Source organism: Pelophylax lessonae (assembly GCF_965119305.1).
Source record: "Pelophylax lessonae genome assembly, chromosome: 9".
Taxonomy (NCBI): Eukaryota; Metazoa; Chordata; class Amphibia; order Anura; family Ranidae; genus Pelophylax; species Pelophylax lessonae.
The window spans coordinates 39,322,432-39,343,772 of NC_138776.1; the positions used below are offsets into that span (position 1 = coordinate 39,322,432).

Below are 21,341 nucleotides of genomic sequence, written 5' to 3' on the forward strand. Positions count from 1 at the left end.
AAATGTGGATCAACTTTCTGTGTTTACCTGCCACCTCCAGATGTGGGAAGTGCTGCCTGTCAAACTCACCCATTGGGTGAGTCAAAAGGGACTCAGAGGAGGATTGGGCCAGAGTGCAGGGGGGCAATTTCCCCCGGGCTGCTCTGATGCCCCATAAAAAGGCTGCACTGCTTCGCCACAGACATGACTAAAGGATTCATGCTGAAGAGAAGTAAAAAAGTCCCTGCCACTGACCTACTGAGTGTGGGATGAAGACAAGGACAGAGCACAGGCCCCCCCCCCCCCCCAGCATGGATGGTGTAAACTGTGTCTGAGCAGAGGCCGGTTCCATGCCTCACTGGAGACTCTCCTTCCCCGGCCAGCCCTGACCATGCTTTCCCAGCTCCCCTCAATCAGCCTCCACTGGCAAAGTTGGGAACCTGGATTCGACTGGTGAGTAGAGAGTACCTGGAGCAGAGCTTCAGCATGGAATGGGGGTCAGGAGGAGGCCGGGAAGAAGGAGAGTGGGAGGGGGGGCTGAGTCGCTGCACCATGGGCCTCTGGTTTATTCTTGCCCCCTGGGCCGAAAGTTGCCAGTCAGCCCCTGAAGGGACTGCACCCATAGGTGTGTGCAGCCTATTGAATTAGGGTGTGCACCTCAAATCTCAAACAGACATGCATGTGTGTGTCTACATGTATATGGCCCAGCTGCATTCATCTCCCGGCTAGCACAATGAAATAGAAGTGCTTTAAAACTTCTCTTATGGCTGAGCTGGTTAGTCCCGGTTCACACTACCGCGACTTGGTTGCCTGACAAGTCGCGGTCCATTCTGTGCTACAGGAACTGTTCTAATAGGAGCGACTCAAGTCGCTCCGACTTAGAAAATAGTTCCTGTACTACTCCGGGGCGACATCGGAGCGACTTGCATTGACTTCCATTATGTGAAGTCCGTGCAAGTCGCGCCGAAGTCGCGGTGCACGCAACTTCACAGGTTCCTCCCGAAGTCGGATCGCCATAGTGTGAACCGACACTTAGAGTGAGATCTTTCCCATCTCCCCGCCCGCACAGAGAGTGATAATGCTAATGTGCACTAGGTGATTAGGGTGTGCCCAGGCACATCCGGCACACCCTGTGCCTATGACTGCACCACAATCATGTGCCAAGTTTGCCTATTGAGGATGCAGCATGGTAGTTCGTTGTAAAATCCCTATTGGCATGAAAAAAAGAAAAGAAAAAACTCCACGAGGAATTGAAAAACAGACATGCAGGAGGCAGCGGTATCCTAAATGCCTGTAAACTGGCTGTCAGCCGTAGTCTAGAAACCAATTCACCGTGGACTTTGGACAGCTTATGTAGTCATCTGTATTTCCAGCGGAAGCTCAACTCCAAGTCCTTCAATGTCTCTTCCATGGTAACACAACAAGTATTGCAGGATAAACAGCTCATGCACTGTGAAGGAAGGCATATGGCGACCCTTGTATGTATTGATAATGGCGATTATCTCCTAAATACACCTATATAAGCAGACGGGGAGTCCATGCCGTGCTATTACATCTTCGGATGATCCACGCTTTGCAGAGGAGGATTGCAGTAAATTGGCGGAGCGGTTGCTGGTGGCAGCTGGGCTGCTATTTTATTTTATTTTATTTAATAAAGTTTCCGTTTTAAACAGTAAGCTTCATATACGGATCTCTTAATAATCCTGTGAAAAACAGAGATTTCATCAATTGCTTAATCATAATGAATTCTAACAATAATGATTAGAGTCTTAATCATGTTGTAATATATTATACCGGAGCAGCCGGGCTTGGGTTATATAATATGAGTGATTAAGGTGGTAATGATGAATTGATAATCATGTGCTTGTTGCGAATTATGGTGCACGCAAATCATTCACGGTTGTGTATTGACTATACAGTAAAACCTTGGATTGAGAGTAACTTGGTTTGAGAGCGTTTTGCAACACAAGCACATTTTTTTTAAATCTTGACTTAATAAACAAGCGATGCCTTGATATACAAGTAGTGTCATGTCACAATTGAGTATAAAAGAGAAGAGAGGCGCCCAATATGGTTACATTTAATGAAGGTTCAATATTTAGCAACTCACATGGTTGATGAATATCAGGCATGCATGAATATGCAGGCATCCGGGGTAAAGCTGTCCACATAGACCATCCTCCTCACCGCCATCGACGTCATCCCCTTCCACTCTGCATTTCACGAGCGCTTCAAGCCTCGCTTTCAGATCCATAAAAGAAAGGAAAAGGAGGCGCAAACACCTAGTGCATTACCCGTGGTACTGTTTAAAATATTTTAATAAAATGCTGAATGCATACTCACAAACATGAAGAATTGAAATCGTGTTACAAATTCCCGTCCCATGTATGTTGGAACATGTCCTGGAAATTACGACTGCTAACGCGTTTCGGGAGTCAAGCTCCCTCCTTCTCGCTTTCAGATCACTCTACTGCAGGGTAGTCTTCCCGGTCAGGATTGCAAACTGACAGCGTTGAGAGCCGGCGGTGCAGAGGACGGTATATATATATATATATATTCAGAAATGTACCCCTTTTTGTTTGTTTATAGCGCAATAAATAAAAATTGAACCGGTGATCAAATACCACCAAAATAAATCTCTATTTGTGGGAAAAAAAGGACATCAATTTTATTTGGGTACAGTGTTGCATGACCGCGCAATTGTGCGTTAAAAAAACGCAGTGCCAAATCGCAAAAAATGGCCTAGTCATGAAGGGGGGGGTTAATACTTCAAGTGGTTAATCATCTTTCACTTCCTACTGCCACTGCCATAGTCAGACATGCAGATACATCACAGTGAGAAGAAAAAGTAGATATAAGGTACTTAACTCTTTCACCTGTTAAGCAGAATATGGTGGTGGGATTTAATGGAAAGCCCTTGGCAGCTCTACAACATGGCGAGGGGTCCCCTAGGTAAGAGGGGGTCCGCAAATTATAACATTTTATTTCCGATAACAAGTTGATCATAGGAAGGTAAGTGGTAGCCAACTTGTTTCAGTCACCAAAAGGTTCCCATTCATCAAGGCTTGAAAAAATGAAGCAGACAAGGTAATAACACTGTGAGAGAGTCCCCTGACTTCTACCGATTCTCTATGTCCAAAACCTTCCATATGCTGGCTTGTGAGGAAGGTGAAGGGACTATTTTACATATATTTTGGAGATGTCCATGGATCCTGCCTTCTTCCTGCTACACCATAACAAATTCCCTAAAAGGATGTATAAACGTTCACTGATCAGTAACTTGGTACCTCATTGGTTCTACCAGATTAGTGAGGTTAAACAGATAGAAAACCTGACTGCAATGGTTGAAGGCAGGAAGCAAGATATCAAAACTCTTGCTACCGCCTGGACTGTTGGTTTGAAAATCCCTAATACATTTTTAGTAATAGATCCTACATTCTGAGTTAAATCTCCCAACACCCCAAGTTTCAATATGGATCTGAAGCCGAAATTACTTTATATCCTTCCACTTTATGAACTGAAGGATCCTAAATGTATTCTGTATTCTTGAGATCTCAAAAGAAATAAAATATATATTAAAAAAAATAATGAAGCAGAAATTTTGGGGCTGCCTGAACAACCTATATTGCAGTACATGGCCAATAATTTGAAGAAATGGATAACCCAATCTACTTTTTCTGGGAACCTGGGCCTTATCCCTACCTAAAAACACAGAGATTTCCCTAGTTCCTCATACAGTGGCTGATCTGTGCGGAGGTACTGATCCATGCCCCTGTTCTATATACTCTGCCAGTGGGTATAAAATTCGAAATAAATACATAAGAGAAACATAAAAAATTGATGTTTAAATGGAAAGCGAACATTTTCCTAAGATGGTGTTACTTTTTTCCACTGAGCATTTAAAGTGTAAACCAAGGCAAAAACTTTTATTTTTAATTTTGGATAGAATGGAGAGAGATTCGAACCTCTGTCAGGTTTTTATTTCTGTCTGTGCCCCCGTTTGGGAGATTCACCTTCTCTATAATTTTCCAATATCACCGAAAGATAAAGAAAATACAAAAATAGAGGGGAAATCTTCCAATGGGGACACTAGTTCTGGTAAGGGATTCCTTTACTCTGGAGGGAGTTTCTCTCACTTCCTGATTTGGGTACGGGACTGGAAGTGAAGAGAAATTCCACAGTGGGACACAGATGGCAAAATAGACTTTCCCAGATTCATTACTTCCACCTTACTGTATGCAATTAAAAAAAAATAATAATAATGTTTTGTCTTTAGTTCTACTTTAATTTAAATTTTACTTCTTTAGTGAACCAAGCATTGCCACTAATAAAAACGTAAATGATGATGATGAATAGTATACATTATAATTAAATTAAATTGAAAAAATTAGTGTAAAGTTACATCGGAGCAATTGCAAACAGGATGTGAATTAATCAAATGATTGTGAAATAAATTATCACCGTGATTACATATATTAAATACAATGTGTTTACATGAATAAATAAATATGTGACTGAATTAATATCAACATGGTGACATGGAAATTATATCAACATGATTGCATGAAATAACAAACGTGATTGCATAAAAGTATATATATAAAAAAAAAAAATATATAACTAAATAAATAAAGGTGTGTTGAGCTGCACATCTGAACAACAATATGTTGAAGATTTCTGATTAAGCAAGAGACCGCGCTCAAATTAGGCAAAAAATATATAAATATATAAATTTAATACAGCAAGTGAAATTCCATGAAAAGGTTTTGTTATATATATATATATATATATATATATATATATATATATATATATATATATATATATATATAGTGTCCAGCGTGACTAAAACCAAATAAAGCGCTTTAGTGCCCGTGCTTTCAGATGAGTATGGTGGGTATCAAAGATCATTCAATGGAATCCATTCAGTGGATATGTGCTGTCCTCCACCTCTACTACATGCACAGCCCTTTTACCAGATAGCCCTTAAAGTATGGCGACTCCTGATGATGTCAGACGCACACTGACGAAATGTGTCGGATCCCGTGAACGCTACTACGTCACTTCTGGTCACTGGAGCACAGTTGGAATGCAGGGCGGCGTTCCGGACATCGGTGACTCCAGCCAGTTCTCTTAAGCTGTTATGTGAGTTGTTTTATTTTTAAATAAATGGTGTTCAAACTTACCACACTATAAGCCTCGCCATATTTTATTTGCCTATGTTGGGGTCCTGGAACCATGCATAATTATCTTGTGGATTACTGCAGGATATACAGAAACGCCATACTTTAAGGGCTATCTGGTAAAAGGGCCGTGCATTTGGTAGAGGGGGAGGACAGCACATACCCACTGAATGGATTCCATTGAATGATCTTTGATACCCACCATACTCATCTGAAAGCACGGGCACTAAAGCACTTTATTTGGTTTTAGTCACGCTGGACATTATATTATATTATATATATATATATATATATATATATAGCAAAACCTTTTCACGGAATTTCACTTGCTATATTGAATTGATATTGTTTATATATTGTTTGTCTAATTTGAGCGAGGTCTCTTGCTTAATCAGAATTAAATTAAATTACCAACTTTATGATATTGATAATATTTCCCTGATCAGTTTAAAATGAACATAGTTGAGGTTGAAAGCTATGAAGTGATACACCTGGTTCCAGGTGAATTGATTGGCAGAACAGGAAAATGTTTGCCTTATTCATTGTTAAAAAGCACAAAACGTACTAAATAAAAAAATTAAAGTTACATTTGTATTTCCAGCCTCTCATCACTTTGGACAGCAGCATCTCCTTGACCTTCAGCGTACAAGGAACAAACACCATAACTGTTCAAATGTCTGCTGGAAACACCCTGATTCAGGACACCAAAGAGGTGGCAGTGCACGGTAAGTGAGGTTTTCCCTATTGCCTGAACATTTGGACATTCTACCAATATATATATATATATATATATATATATTTAAAGGTTTAAGAGGTACCGGTATGGGCCAGGTGTTGGCCTTCTGCTGCATTTTAGTGTCTATAACCCAGGCTTGGGAAAACACCCTAATTCCTCCTTTCCCTGGCATGTTTGATGGGTGTATGATAGCACTGGACTGATAGAAGTAAAATTTGGTTCTGATGAATTTCATTTAAAGAAGCAGATCTGTGATATGGCATGGGTGAACCCTATTGTGGTCCTAGGCTGCTGCCTCTCTGATAAAAGGGGGAGCTCACCAGACAGTAAATTCTTGGATATGTACAGGGGAGCACATGGTACAAAAGTTAATCTCGCCTGATGGACCTTTTGAAACATTTAATGGTTAAGGGCATCAAATACAGCTAATGCATTTTGGGGAAAACAATCCTACCCCATCTTCAGGGCTTCAGCAGTCTATGTTAATAAAATCACAACAGAATGCATTAGGAGACCTTTGCTAGGGCTTGATGTTAGGGCTATTGTCTCTCAACGGCATTAAAGGCGACCAGCCATCAGGTTGCCTTCACCCTGATGTGATGTTTAAGGATTTCCTCCCTGGCATGTATTAGCAATACATTGCTGTAAAAAAATCAACAAAGAAGTGTGAAATTATAATGCTGGTGTTATCATCATGCTATTGGATACTTGAAAGGAATAAATGGAGGATGAACTTCACAGAGACAAATGAGGAAATTTAGCTCAAAGTCTTGACCTTCACAATATTACTGGAGGTTGGAGTAGAACTTCCACTAGGAACAAAAAGATAGAAAAGACCTAACAGAGGATTAATATGGCACTTCAGCCAAGTTTTGGATTGAGTTGGGAAAGGTTAGGATATATCTTAGTTACATAGTAGGTGAGGTTGAATAAAGACAATAGTCCATCCAGTTCAACCTGTGTAGGTGTGTGTGGCTGTAATCATCTCACATACCCCTGAATGTTCTGATCCTTGAGATGTAAGTCTAAGAGTCTTTTGAAAGCCACTATACTACCCGCAGAAACCACCTCTTGTGGTAGAGAATTCCACAATCTTGTAGCCCTAACAGTAAAGAACCCCCCACGTTGCCTGAGGTTAAAACGCTTCTCCTCTAATCGCATTGTATGCCCTCGAGTCCTCATGCAATCGCTTCGAATGAACAGCTTTTTTTCTAAGCTAGGATCCCCATTAAGATATTTATAAATTGCTATCATGTCCCCCCTCAGACGTCTCTTCTCCAGGGAGAATAAATCGAGCGATTGTAGACGCTCTTCATAGTCAAGTTCCTCCAATCTCCTAATTAGTTTAGTTGCCCTTCTCTGGACTTTCTCCAGCTCCAACACATCCCTCCTGAGGACTGGCGACCAGAACTGGACAGAATACTCCAGATGCGGTCGGACCAGAGTTTTATAAAGTGGAAGGATTATAGTCTTATCTCTGGAATACATCCCTTTCTTTATGCATGCTAATATTCTGCTGGCTTTGGCAGCTGCCGCTTGACATTGCATGCTGTTGCCTAATCTATCATCAACCAAGACTCCCAGATCCTTCTCCATTTTTGATTCCCCCAGGGGTTCCCCTCCTAAAGTGTATTGTGCTTTTATGTTTTTAGTCCCCAAGTGCAAAACCTTACACTTCTCCACGTTAAACCTCATTTGCCATGTCGTTGCCCACTCAGATCATTCTGTAGGATATCTGCTTCATGCTGTGCAGTTATTGCCCTGGCCAATTTTGTGTCATCTGCAAAAACTGATAACGCACTACTGATCCCGTCCTCAATGCTGTTTATGAATAAATTGAACAAGGTTGGTCCCAGGACTGAGCCCTGGGGCACCCCACTTACAACCTCAGACCAGTCTGAGTATGCGCTGTTTATTACCACCCTTTGGACACGCCCTTTAAGCCAATTCCGTATCCAAGAGCAAACTCTGTGGTCGATGCCTGCAGACCTTATTTTATAAATTAAGCGCTTGTGGGGAACTGTATCAAACGCCTTAGCGAAATACAAGTACACCACATCCACTGGTCTCCCCCTATTTAGCTCACAGCTTAACTCCTCGTAGAATGCTAAGAGATTGGTTTGACAAGAACGCCCATTTGTAAACCCGTGCTGATTACTGCTGATGATGTTGTTGTCTTTAGCAAACTCTACGATATAGTCCCTTATCATCCCCTTCAGAAGTTTACATACTATTGATGTCAAACTGACAGGCCTATAATTTCCCGGGATATGCCTCTGGCCCTTTTTGAATATCGGAATCACGTTAGCTTTCTTCCAATCCCCTGCTTCATCTCCTGTCCTAATACTGTCAGCAAAGATTAGGAACAGTGGTCTGGATATAACCTTACTGAGTTCCTTGAGTACTCTCGGATGTACGCCATCCGGGCCTGGTGATTTGTTTGTGTTAAGTTTATCCAGCCTTTCCCTGATTTCACCCTCTGTTAGCCATAGTGGCAAGTCCTGTGTATTACTACTAACCATACAGTCATGGTCAGTGTACCCCTCCTTTTCCTGTGTAAAGACTGACGAGAAAAAAGCATTTAGCACGGTTGCTTTTTCAGTGTCCTCTGTAACCATCCCCCCATCATCGCTAATTATGTGTGCAATATGCTCTGCCCTAGTTTTTTTGCTGTTGATATATTTAAAGAATTTCTTTGGGTTTTTTTTACTATCCTCCGCTATTTGTCTCTCAAAGTTGATTTTAGCCATCTTGATTTCGTGTTTACTTTTCTTATTTGCCTCCTTGTATTGCTCGAAAGCCGATACTGTGCCCTCTGATTTATACTTCTTGAAGGCCAATTTTTTCCCCCTAATAAGTTTTTTAACGCTACGGTTTAGCCAGCCAGGTTTGGCTTTGTCTCTTCTAAATTTATTTCCCATAGGAATGCACTGCAAGATGCATTTGCCTAATATGTTCCTAAAGCATTCCCATTTTTCCTCTGTGGTCAGTGATCCCAGGGTTTGGTTCCAGTTTACCCTTTCCATCAAGGAGTATAATTTTGGAAAGTTAGCCCTTCTGAAGTTTAGGGTTCCTATGTTCCCCACTTGCCTTGTTATATTGTTATTTACACTAAATGTGATCATCCTGTGATCGCTAGAGCCCAGGTTGTCCTGGACTACTACCTCCGAGATTAGGTCTGGGTCATTAGTGATCAATAGATCCAGGACTGCATTTTCTCTAGTTGGAGAATCCACCAACTGTGACATGTAATTATCCAGTAAGGTTTCTGTGAATAGGCGGGCCTTCTGTGAGTGTGTAGTCCCCTCATCCCAGTCAATGTTGGGATAATTGAAGTCCCCTAATATGATGACTGATCCCAATTTTGCCACTTTACTCATTAGTGCTAAGAATTCCAGCTCTACCTCCTCCCCTTGGTTAGGTGGCCTATAGCAAACCCCCACAATTACTTTCCCCTTTTCTCCTTCCCTATGGAGTTCAACCCACACAGATTCTAACTCCATACTCATCCCTTCCGTAATGTCACTCCTTTCTATCACCTTTATATTGTTCTTGACATAGAGACATACCCCTCCCCCTCTTTTTCCTACCCTGTCCTTCCGGTACACCGAATACCCTTGGATATTGGCCAGCCAGTCATGTGAGGGGTCGAACCAAGTCTCTGTTATTCCCACAAGGTCTATGTCCTCCTCATGTACTAATATTTCCAACTCATCCATTTTATTAGCTAGGCTTCTGGCATTAGCATATACCCCTCTTAGTTTTACGGAAGTTGAGCGAATTGGTGTTTATGTTTATTCCTGTTTGGTCTGAGGTTTTCCCACACAGACCTACCGATTGATGTTGTGGACCTACTGTCGCTGCTGACCCTACAACTGCCTTCAGTCCTCTGCTCCCTCCTGACTGACTCTACTTCTGAGCCCTCCCCCCCGTCTCCTAGTTTAAAAGCCCCTCCAACTTGGTGGCCATCTTTCTCCCCAAAAGAGCTGTACCGTCCCCATTAAGGTGCAGCCCATCCTTACTAAAGAGCTGGTAGCCGACTGAGAAGTCAGCCCAGTTCTCCAGGAACCCAAACCCCCAAATCTGTGAAGGTTCTAATTTTCATAATATATCTAATAGTAATATAGTACTAAACAAATTGCCTACTATAATGTACAAACTCTCTTAAACTGATAAGTAATTATACTGAAAAAAATAGAAACGGGGGTGCGTATGCCCACCCACCAATGGCCAATGACAGAGAAAAAAAATCTACCTTTGTTGATTTTAAAGCATATCATAAAAAAAGAAAAAGCAAAAGAGTGTATGTGTATACTTATAGGATAGAAACCATATTCTATAGGAGAGCAGAAGGTAGAAAGATACACCAGTAGTGCTAATCTTCTAATCTTTTTTACCCCGTCCCTATAATATAGGAGTATCAGATAGATGGTCACTACCTACAAGGAGGCCTCCCTTTCTCAAACAATTTGACAGGCCAATTGCCCTGGTATGGTGTCATGCATCCAAGCCACTCATTGGTCTCAGTCAAAAAAGTAATTCCCATATCTCCATCTATTGTAACCTACTAGGCAATTTGACTGGCCAATTACCGTGGCATGGTGTCTTGCATCCAAGCCACTCGTTGGTCAAAAAGAGCTCTCTTAACTACATAAAAAACTGCTTATGAAAGAAAAAGCAAATGAGTATATGTGTATACTTTTAAGATGGAAGCATAGAAATTCTGTAGAAGAGCAGAAGGGAGAAAGATACGCGAAGAGCAGAAGGTAGACAGATACGCCAATAGTACCAATCTGCTAATCTTTTTTAGCCTGTCCCTATAATATAGGAGTAGCAGATACATGGTCACTATCTACAAGGAGACCTCCCTCTCTCAAACAATTTGACTGGCCAATTACCGCGGTATGGTTTTATGCATCCAAGCCACTCATTGGTCTCAGTCAAAAAATATATCTAATAGTAGTGGGTCATGTTCATCTGGACTTGTTGGACTTGTCTGTAATGTTAAAGATGTGTAGCAATTAGTTTAGCTACAAACTGAAATTCAGACGAAATTGTAATTATTCGGAGATGCAGATGTATCCACATTTCTGAATCACAATAGTAGTGAATTTCAACAAATCTACAAAAAATTATAACGAAACAAAATAAAAAATTAAAACATATTAAATATGAATTTTAAAAAAAATCAAAAAGAATTTTGAATTCGAAAATGAATTTGAAAATTAATTCAATTTGGAAACATATTGCAATAAATACAGTAAGGTATAACAGTTAAATAGGATAATCATTAAAATAGAAAAGAATAGATTAAAAAAAATAAGATGAGATTCAAATAGAATAGCAAAAAATAGAACAAATATAGCTGTCTTCTGAAATTCAAATGGGTTAAAAAATAACAATTATACTAAATAAATCAGAATATACAAAATTAATTCTGAACAAAACATCTAGGACATTTTTGAAAAATGTTTCCACCCCCTACAAAAGTAATATTATGTTTGAGAATGAAAAAGTCTAATTTCTAATTTTCTGCACCACAAAACTGAACCACAAGCTGCACCAACATAACCCTATAAAAATATCCATAACTGGAATTTATCTTTAAAAATCAAAAAAGAAGCTTTTGTTGCAATACTTACTTTCTCCCCAGCGCTGTCCTCCACACATTCACTGCTCCAGTCGTCCAGCACAGTCCCTCTTCAAGGTTGATTTATGCCCAGTGCCATTTAACCCACTTCCTGTGAACCCAGGGTGTCAGGGTTGGAACTCCCCCTGGTGGCCAATCATCATACTGATCTGCGCTCACTTGAAAATGTTGCAGAAAACAGCATCACTTCATTCTATGATGCTGTTCTCTGCAGCCTTCTGGACCTGCAGCAATCTTTTTTTTTTTCTAATGTTTTTAAGACTTTTTATTCTGTTTTCAGTGTTCACTTGTTTATTTCTACTGTAAGTGTACCATCACCATATGGGACTTTAAAGGTATCGGTATTCAATCATACATAAACCGACAGAAGGTAATTTTTGTCATTTAAACTTCTAGACAAACTGTTTCTGTTTACATAAAAAAACACATTAAAATGACCATTTTTCTCAAAATTGCATTTTATTACAATTGTATCAATATTATTGCAAGCTTGTGAAAAATGATCATTTTATTATGTTTTTATATGAACAGAAATAAAATTTTGTAGAATTTTAAATGACAAAAATGATCTTGTGTCGGTTTGTGTATGATTGATTACTGGTACCTTTGAAGTTCCATATGGTAACGGTACACTTCTAGTAGATTATAAGTGGGGATGTGGTACCATGACTACAAATCAGTCCCATCTTATTATACATTTGTTTATTTCGAAAACCTGAGAAAAAAGCAATGACAACAGAATAAATACTGGATTGAAATGAACATCTGCTTGCTTTAGATTTCAATATAAAAAATAATTACTTTTCCTCCCTATTATACTTGTACTGCCCTTATTCTTCCCACCCGTTTGTTTCTGGTGCCCAATCCTGACGTTTTTATTTTATAATTACCAGACCTTTTAGATATTCCCTATTCTATATTTCTACTGCGGTACAGGCAATGTTCCCCATTTCACAATTATAGGGTCAGACAAGGTGAATGTTATGTCTGTACTAAATGGTGCACCTAGACCAGCCTCTTGCAACCTAGTTTACCCCAGAGGAACCCTTAAAGAACATTTCAGGTCTCGGGGAACCTCTGCTAAAACCAGTTGGATGGTCAGTAGGGAGATATACCCCCTACAATGGTGGCCAGTTGGAGAAATACCCCCTACAATGGTGGCCAGTGGGAGAAATGCCCCCTACAATGGTGTCCAGCGTGACCAGTGGGAAAAATGTCTTCGAAATTGGTGGCCAGTGGGGAGAATGTCCCCTACCGCTATGGTCAGTGGGAAGAATATCCCTTACATTGATAGCCAGTGGGAACAATGACCCTTACATTGGTGGTCAGTAGGAGAGAGGTCCCTTATATTGGTGGCCAGTGGGAAAAATGTCACCTACTATGGTGGCCAGGGGGAAGAATGTCCCTTACATTTGTGGCCAGTGAAAGAATGTCCCCCTTACACTGAAGGTCAGAAAGACCACCAAAAAGATCATTTTTGCCATGTAGCAGGCCTTGCTAAGTGGTGTTGGCCCTGGAACTATGCCAGTATCACTAGATGTGAGGTCAACTAGCAACAGCTCAAGGAACTTCTAGCAACCTCTGGAGAAACCCCAGGGTTCCATGGAATCCTGGTTAAGAATTACTGGTGGAGACCAGAGAATTTTTGGATGCTTCCTCCCCTGTGTCTATGAACCAATAGGATATTTCTCCCTTTTAATTTTTAAGAGTTTTTTTTTTTTTAGCCCTCTTTCCATGCCAGGAGCCCAATAATTGAAATGCCTTTTGGTTCCCATGAACCCTTTTGGTAAGGTTTCCTAATCTTACTGAATAGGAAGTTTCGCTACTTAAAAGAGAAGTATGGGAATATTTATTTTTTTTAATCATACTTACCTAGGTGGATGCAGTATTGGTCCGATGCTACATCTGTACCCCGCCGGCTCTAACACTGAGAACCGAGCGATCAAACACTGCCGATCACTCGGTTCTCAAAGCTCCCTGAGCAGAGAGCTGGCGACTGTAACTCACTGGAGCATTAGGCTGTGGAGGGGGCGGCAGCGGTCAGCTCAGGCTCTCAGCGGCTCGCTGAGAAGCTGAGCCTGGTGTCAGTCCTGGCATGTGCGTGGATCCTGACCATATGATTGCAATCTTGCCTGAGCCTGGATGATGTCAGCTGACAGCGGGTTTCAGTTTGCTGTCTGCTGTGATCCACAGGAGAAGTACAGCTAAACAAGCTTTGGCTTTACTTCTCCTTTAACAATGTGAATACTGAGCTGTAACTATCCTACCATTTACACTATACAATTTATCCAGTTTGGTGCACATATAAATTGTGTAGCTCTATTCACATGAATTTATCTGTCTCTTGTTTGATTTTCAAAATAGAAATTTAAAAAACTAAATTTGGTAAAAAATGTAGGATCAAATTAACAGCATGCTGCAGTTTTAAAAACAACAACAAGAAAAGGGCGCACCAACCTTGTGCATTACCACTAAGATTTTATTAAAATCCAAATAGGTAGCATACATTATACTCACAAATGTAATATGTATACATGCATGTAGGAAATGGGAACCAATGGCCTCCAGGACACTTCTATACTGCTGGATGGCGTGATGGCATCCACAGTGACCTGGCTGACGCGTTTCGAGAGAGAACCCTCTTCCTCAAAGCAAGAATCGCCACTCCAAAGTGCAGAATAGAAGTGTCCTCATTTGGCTGTACTTCTCCTGTAGATCACAACAGACAGCAGACTGAAACCCGCTGTCAGCTGACATCATCCAGGCTCAGGAAAGATCGCAACCATATGGTCGGGATCCACCCACATAACCTTGGTCCTGAGGGGCTAGCAAGACCACCTATTTTTGTGCTAAAAAAGACCATTCAGATCACTCACCTTCCCGCATACCACTTGAGATACTGGTTTTGGAATATCATTGCTGCAGTTTTAAGACAGAAAAAGAAGCAGAGAAATAAATAATAATAAAGTTAACCACTTACCGCATATCAACGTACCGATACGTCGGTACACTTTGCGGGTTTATACCGGGATGATGCCTCTAGTTAGAGGCATCATCCCGGTACCGTGGTTTGAAGCCGACGGTCGGCTTTCCGTCGGTAACGACCGATGCGGCTCGGGAGCCGCTCGATCGTTACCCGGGGGGGGGGCGGGAGGGGACGTCCCCCCCCTCCCGCCGCCTTCCGTGGCTTTGCTCGGGGCTCCCGTCCCACCGGGAGCCCCGAGCACCCAGCCGGCACGTCCGCCGGCTGGATGGAGTCCCGATGAATGCCGGAAATGGCATCGATCGGGGCTCCGATGACGTAACCCGGAGGCGGCGTCCATGACGTCACTTCCGGGTTACTGTGCTGCAAAAGGCGGCAAATTTAAAAAACGGCTGTATGCAAAAATGCCGTTTTCGGCGTTTTGCATACAGGGAAGTGTAGTGGAGGGGTTTAGGGTCTTTTAGACCCTCCATAAAGTGTACCTGTCACACATATTGGTGTCACAAGGGATGTTTACATTGCTTGTGACAGCAATAAAAGTGATCAGATTTTTTTTTTTTTAAAAAAACCTGTAATAAAGTTTTTAAAAGAAATAAAAAATAAATAGGAAAAAAAAAAAAAAAAATTCGCCGCCCCCGTCACCGTTAGCTCGCGCACAAAAAAAACCGTATACGCAAGTCAAGTTGCGAATGAAATCGCTGTTCAAACCCCACATGTGAGGTATCGCCGCGATCGCCAGAGTGTGCGCAATAATTTAAAAAAAAGAGCTACACTCTACCTCTAAACTGGTAACCGTTAAATAAATTTAAAGCGTCACAGATTGAGATCTCTATTGACCGTAGTTTGTCGCCATCCCACGGGGGGCGCAATTTTAAATCGTTACATGTTGGGTATCTATTTACTCGGCGTGACATCATCTTTCACAATATATAAAAAAAATGGGCTAACTTTACTGTTTAGTATTTTTTAAATGCAGTGAAATGTGATTTTTCAATTTTTTTCCAAAAAAATGGCGTTTTAAAGACCGCTGCGCAAATACCGCTTGACAAAAAGTTTTGCAATGACCGACATTTTATTCTTCAGAGTCTTTGCTAAAAAAATATACATAATGTTTGGGGGTTCTAAGTAGTTTTCTAGGAAAAAATACTGATTTTAACTTGTAAACAAAAAGTGTCCTAAATAGGGCTGGGGCTTAAGTGGTTAAATAATGATAAACAAAATACCTTACAAAAAACAGTGCACAAAGCAGGTCCATTTGCAAATTGTCATTTTCAGTTTCAGGATTTACCGGCTTCTGATATTAGGTTGCAGTGTAAAACATTTAACGAAAATACGATTAAGTCATCTGTTTCACTCTAGAGCCACGACGTCACAGTGAGATGGCCATCTGTTGTGTAGGGAGCGTTAGCAGACAAAAAAATGCTTTGCGCAAAGTCATTAGCCAATTGGTGACAAAGTTAATTTAAAATGTCGTTAAGTGGATGTAAGCGCGCAGCGGGCCAAAAGCAACCGATTAGAAGCAGGGACTAATGACTGTGCATTCATACACCTTGTCATTTTCAGTGGAACCTCACCTTTTTAGTACAGATCGTACAGAATAAAAATCTTTGTATGTTTCCCATAGACCTATTACCTCATTTAACCACTTAAGCCCCGGAAGATTTTACCCCCATTCCGACCAGGGGGTATTTTGCGATTCGGCACTGCGTGACTTTAACGGACAATTGCGCGGTCGTGCGACGCTGTACCTAAACAAATTTGGCGTCCTTTTTTTCCCACAAACAGAGCTTTCTTTTGGTGGTATTTGATCACCTGTGCGATTTTTTGATCACGCGCTATAAACAAAAAAAGAGCGTCAATTTTGCAAAAATAGCAATATTTTTCACATTTTTTTATATGAAATTCCCCCAAAAAAAAATGTAAAAATCAAAATTTTTTAACTTTTTCAGCCAATTTGTTTTCTGCTACCTATGTTTGGTAAAAAAAATCGCAAAAAGCGTATTTTGATTGGTTTGCGCAAAAGTTATCGCGTTTACTAACAAAGGGAAAGATTTTTGTCATTTTTGTTGTTTTTTTTTTTAACGTGTAATGGCGGCGATCTGCGATTTTTTTTGCGGTACTGCGACATTGGGGCGGACAGATCGGACCCTTGACTGACATTTTTGACACTTTTGGGGTTACCAGTGACATTTCTACAGTAATCAGTGCTATATATATGCACTGTTACTGTAAAAATACACTGGTAGTGAAGGGGTTAACTTTATTTGGGAGGCAGGGGGCTGTGTGTATCCCTAGGGGCGTGCTTTCTACTGTGATTGGCTGTGGCTTCAGCTGTAAGGACACTGATCAACGGATCTACATACTAGATCCGAGTGATCAGTGTCTTAACAGCAAGGAGAATGACAGGTGGCTTGTTTACACAAGCTGCCTGACATTCTCCCTCTCCCCCGCCGATCGCCGAGTGACCGGCGGACATCGGGTCCGCCGGTCACACGCGCGGGGGGGTCCGTGACCACGCGGGAGCGCGCCTCTGGGGGCGCGCGCTCGCTCCCTAGACCCTCACAAGCTAGTGACGTAGCCCTACGTCACTTTGCCTGTGAGGGGCTGACTGCCGACGTAGATCGGCGTTAGGCAGTCGGCAAGTGGTTAAATATGCCAATTTTCAGCTTAGAATTTTTCAAGTTGTAGTTCAGAAATACACTGTATTGTCAAAAGTATTGGGACACCTACCTTTTCACGCACACGAACCTTAATGGCATCCAAGTCTTAGTCCGTTGGGTTCAGTATTGAGTTGGCCCACCCTTTGCAGCTATAACAGCTTCAACTCTTCTGGGAAGGCTGTCCACAAGGTTTAGGAGTGTGTCTATGGGAATGTTTCCAAAAGTGCATTTGTGAGGTCAGGCACTGATGTTGGACAAGAGGGCCTGGCTTACAGTCTCTGCTCTAAATCATCCCAAAGATGTTCTATCAGGTTAAGGTCTGGACTCTATCAAGTTCCTCCACCCCAAACTCGCTCATCCATGTCTTTATGGACCTTGCTTTGTGCATTGGTGTGCAGTCATATTGGAACAGGAAGGGGCCATCCCAAAACTGTTCCCACAAAATCTGGAACATGAAATTGTCCAAAATATCTTGGTGTGGTGATGCCTTAAGAGTTCCCTTCACTGGATCTAAAGGGCCAAGCATTACCCCTGAAAAATAACCCCACACCATAATCCCCCATCCACCAAATGATATGGACCAGTGCACAAAGCACTCAATATAATGTAATATCTAATATACAGTATATAAAACAATATGATATGGTATGATAATATAAAATTACATATCTTGCAACAAAACCTCAATGTATAAATACAGTTGTGTGAAGATAAATCTATTATGCGAGAATAAAAAAAAAGATTATGTAAGCAATTAGACTCAGGACAATTATTATATCTTAATTTACATAATAATTACTTTTATATCCTCTACAAGGATATCAAGAACTAATGTTAGAATATAATAGCACATTGTTTAAATAATATGTACAATAGTCGATTCAGTGCATGATGAATAAAAATGTATACGAAAATAATTGTAAGAAATGATACTTATCAGTGCAGTAATTGCATTATTAGAACTCCTAAGTTAAATTTATACCAAAGGCATGAGAGGTGGCAATTAATAACTGAATAATATTCTACAATATGGTATTATATAAAGTGACCATCACTAAAAAATTAATATAATCATGCTTTTTATAGCATATATAATTGCTAACAAATTAATACATTTATTATTTTTTATGCTATATATAATTGCTAATAAATTAATACATTATTGCTTTTTTTTTTTTTTTTTTTTTGCTGTTTACGATTGCTAATAATTTGATATATTTATGCTTTTTTTATGCAATTACAAATTATATTACTTATTTAAGTCACCAATTTCATTTAAACAAATAAATTCCAAGAGTAAAGTTGTTTGTGAAGGCAAAGTTCTAAAAAGTATATGGATCGTACAAACCCCCATTCTGCGCTAAATAGTGAGAAAAGCCCAAAGTCAAATATTATATATAGTGTCAAAGCTGCCATAATAACAATCCCTCAATTGATGAGTAGGGATGATCGAATGGTTCGGGTCGACCATCGGTTCAACCCGAACATTGAGTGTTCGAAATTCGGCCAAGTTACGAACATTTTGTGGTAAAAGTTCGGAATTCGGCCACCAGAACCGCCCAAAATGCAATGGGACAGGAACTGGGCTTTAAAAGCCCGTGATTGGCCCAGAAGCATCAGTAAAAGCCGATTGGAGTGACTAGGGGGTCCAGAGGCCAATCAGGAGTGAATACACCCCCCATAAGCCTCCCAGTATATAACATAGCCCCACCAAACCTCTAGCACTGTAATAGAGAGGCTGTGGAATAGAGTGGAAGCATTTCTGTTACTCCTGCTGCTCCAGTGTCATTTTGCAATTATTAGTGTGAGGAAAGGGATATGCAGTGTAGTTAGGGTACTATATACCACTATAGTTAGATTCAATGATCTAGTTTTTGTAGGGAAAGTTTTAAGTGTCAGGGTGACCGTAGTGTAGTTTAGGGTGAACTGACTCTGCTATGCCAGGGTGACCCCACTATGCAGATTCTGGGTTAGGGGTATACATATGTATATATATATATATATATATATATATATATGTATATGTATATATATATATATATATATATATACACACACACACACACACACACACACACACATATATATATATATATACCCCTATACAGAAGTAAAAAAAAAAAACAATAAAACGATAAAACAAATAAACGCCTGATACAAAAACGCCCAGGTGTGAAAGGAGGGTAACACCATCCCTGCGCTACTGAAATTCTAAGAAAAATAATCTGTTTTTTTTTTTCTGGTTCTGGACATGCTACAGAGCTGAAACTTCACAGGTACACTTTTTAGACCCCCAGACACTAAATCCAAAGAAATCTCATTTTTTTTTCAATAATTTTTTTAATAATTGGCTCTCTATCAAAAATGACAAATTTTAAGAACTTTTTTTTGTGTGATTCATAGTCCCTGGGGCATGACCCAGAACCCTAGGCACTTTTTAGGGGCATTTATTGGGTTTTAGGGCTTCAAAATGGTGTTTTTTGACTCCAGAAGTTCGGGTCCCATTGATTTCAATGGGGTTCTGAAATCTGAACCGAACTTTCGGGAAATTCGGGTGTTCTGGCCGAACTGAACTTTTCAAAAGTTCGATCATCCCTATTGATGACATATATATAAGACCAGGGATGTCAAACTCAATTTCATTACGGACCACATCAGCATTATGGTTGCCCTCAAAGGGCCAGTTGTATCTGTAAGACTATATAAATGTATCTAATGCAATTCTGAAAAGGAGGGTCGCACACCGCTCCAATGTGAATCCAAAGTGGCGTGCTCCCCTCCTATGTGCCCCCACACACCAGCTGTATGTATAAAACAGGCTTCGGTTTTATATGCTCCTTCTTCCTCTCCTTCCATGTATTGGTGTTTGGCTGTTAGTGGTATCCAAATCAGGCATATGACCGTATAATCACTCCTTATCACCACCTCCTCTACACCATTTCACTTTCCAAATGTGAACCAGTGTAGGTATCACCAAGAAAAGGATGAGAGAACATTCATAGCATAAAACTGTAGACTTTTATAAAAGAATAAAATGCAATTGCACTTGCATAAAAACGATCAATAAAAGCAGAAGTAGATCCAAAAGCTGTCTCGGCGTGTTCTCATGTGGCAGATACTAGTCACTGACCGGCCGCTCTTGACATGTTTCGCCCTTCCCATTAAGCGTCTTTAGAAGCTATGTCGGTCAGTGACTGGTCTATGTTTATATGCTTATTGGGATTTCTTTTTTCTTTTTTTACCAAGAATATGTAGAAGAATACATATTGGCCTAAACTGATAAAAAAATGTGATTGTTTAACATTTTTTATTGGAAAAAAATATAGATTTTGTTTTCAAAATTGTCGGTCGTTGTTTGTTTCTAGTACAAAAAATAAAAACACAGAGGTGATCAAATACCACCAAAAAAAGCTCTATCTGTAGAAAAAACAGCCGCACAATTGTAAGTTAAAGTAACGCAGTGTCGTAGCACAAAAAATGGCCTGGTCAGAAAGGGGGGGGGGGGTTAACCTTCTGGTGGTCAAGTGAGATGGGGCAATTGAAACTACTGCCAATTAAGAGAGGAGGGATGAGAATGGGCAAAGGGCGTGGCTCCAAACTGACTATGGACAATACAGACATGCTCTGTACTTGCACAGCATTCATGTGAATCGGAATTAGATTAGATGGCATGCAAACTGACCATGCTATCATAGACAAGTGTCTGTGCTTAGCCTGATCAGTTTTCAATCAGGAAGAAGAGGTAATGGCAGAATCAATCAGATATTCGATAAATAAATCAGTTAACCACTTGCCGACCGCCTAACGATGATTTACGTTGGCAGTCAGCCCCTCACAGGCAAAGCGACGTAGGTCTACATTGCCAGCCTGTGAGGCTCTAGGGAGCGAGCGCGCGCCGCCGGAGGCTCGCTCCCGCTTGCTCACGGACCCCCCCGCGCGTGTGCCCGGTGGACCCGACGTCTGCCAGGCACTCGCGATTGTCCGTTACAGCGAGAGAAAGGCAGGCGGCTAATGTAAACACAGCCGCCTGTCATTCTTCCCTGTGTAAGAATGGAGATCATACGGTTCTGCTATGTAGGACCATTGATCTCTGTTCTTACACTAGTAGCCACATCCAATCACAGTTAGAATCACGCCCCTAGGGACACAC

The 21,341-nt window shown here is 40.8% G+C and overlaps 1 protein-coding gene across 2 annotated transcripts in view; it reads left to right on the plus strand.

Moving 5' to 3' along the window:
• SORCS3 (sortilin related VPS10 domain containing receptor 3) overlaps positions 1–21,341 on the plus strand; it is a 1,013,788-nt gene that overhangs the window by 949,473 nt on the left and 42,974 nt on the right. For both annotated transcript variants that reach the window (XM_082267888.1, XM_082267889.1), the window contains one exon: positions 5,764–5,887. In XM_082267888.1, the coding sequence (XP_082124014.1) occupies positions 5,764–5,887 (124 nt within the window). The remainder of the gene's footprint in view (positions 1–5,763; positions 5,888–21,341) is intronic.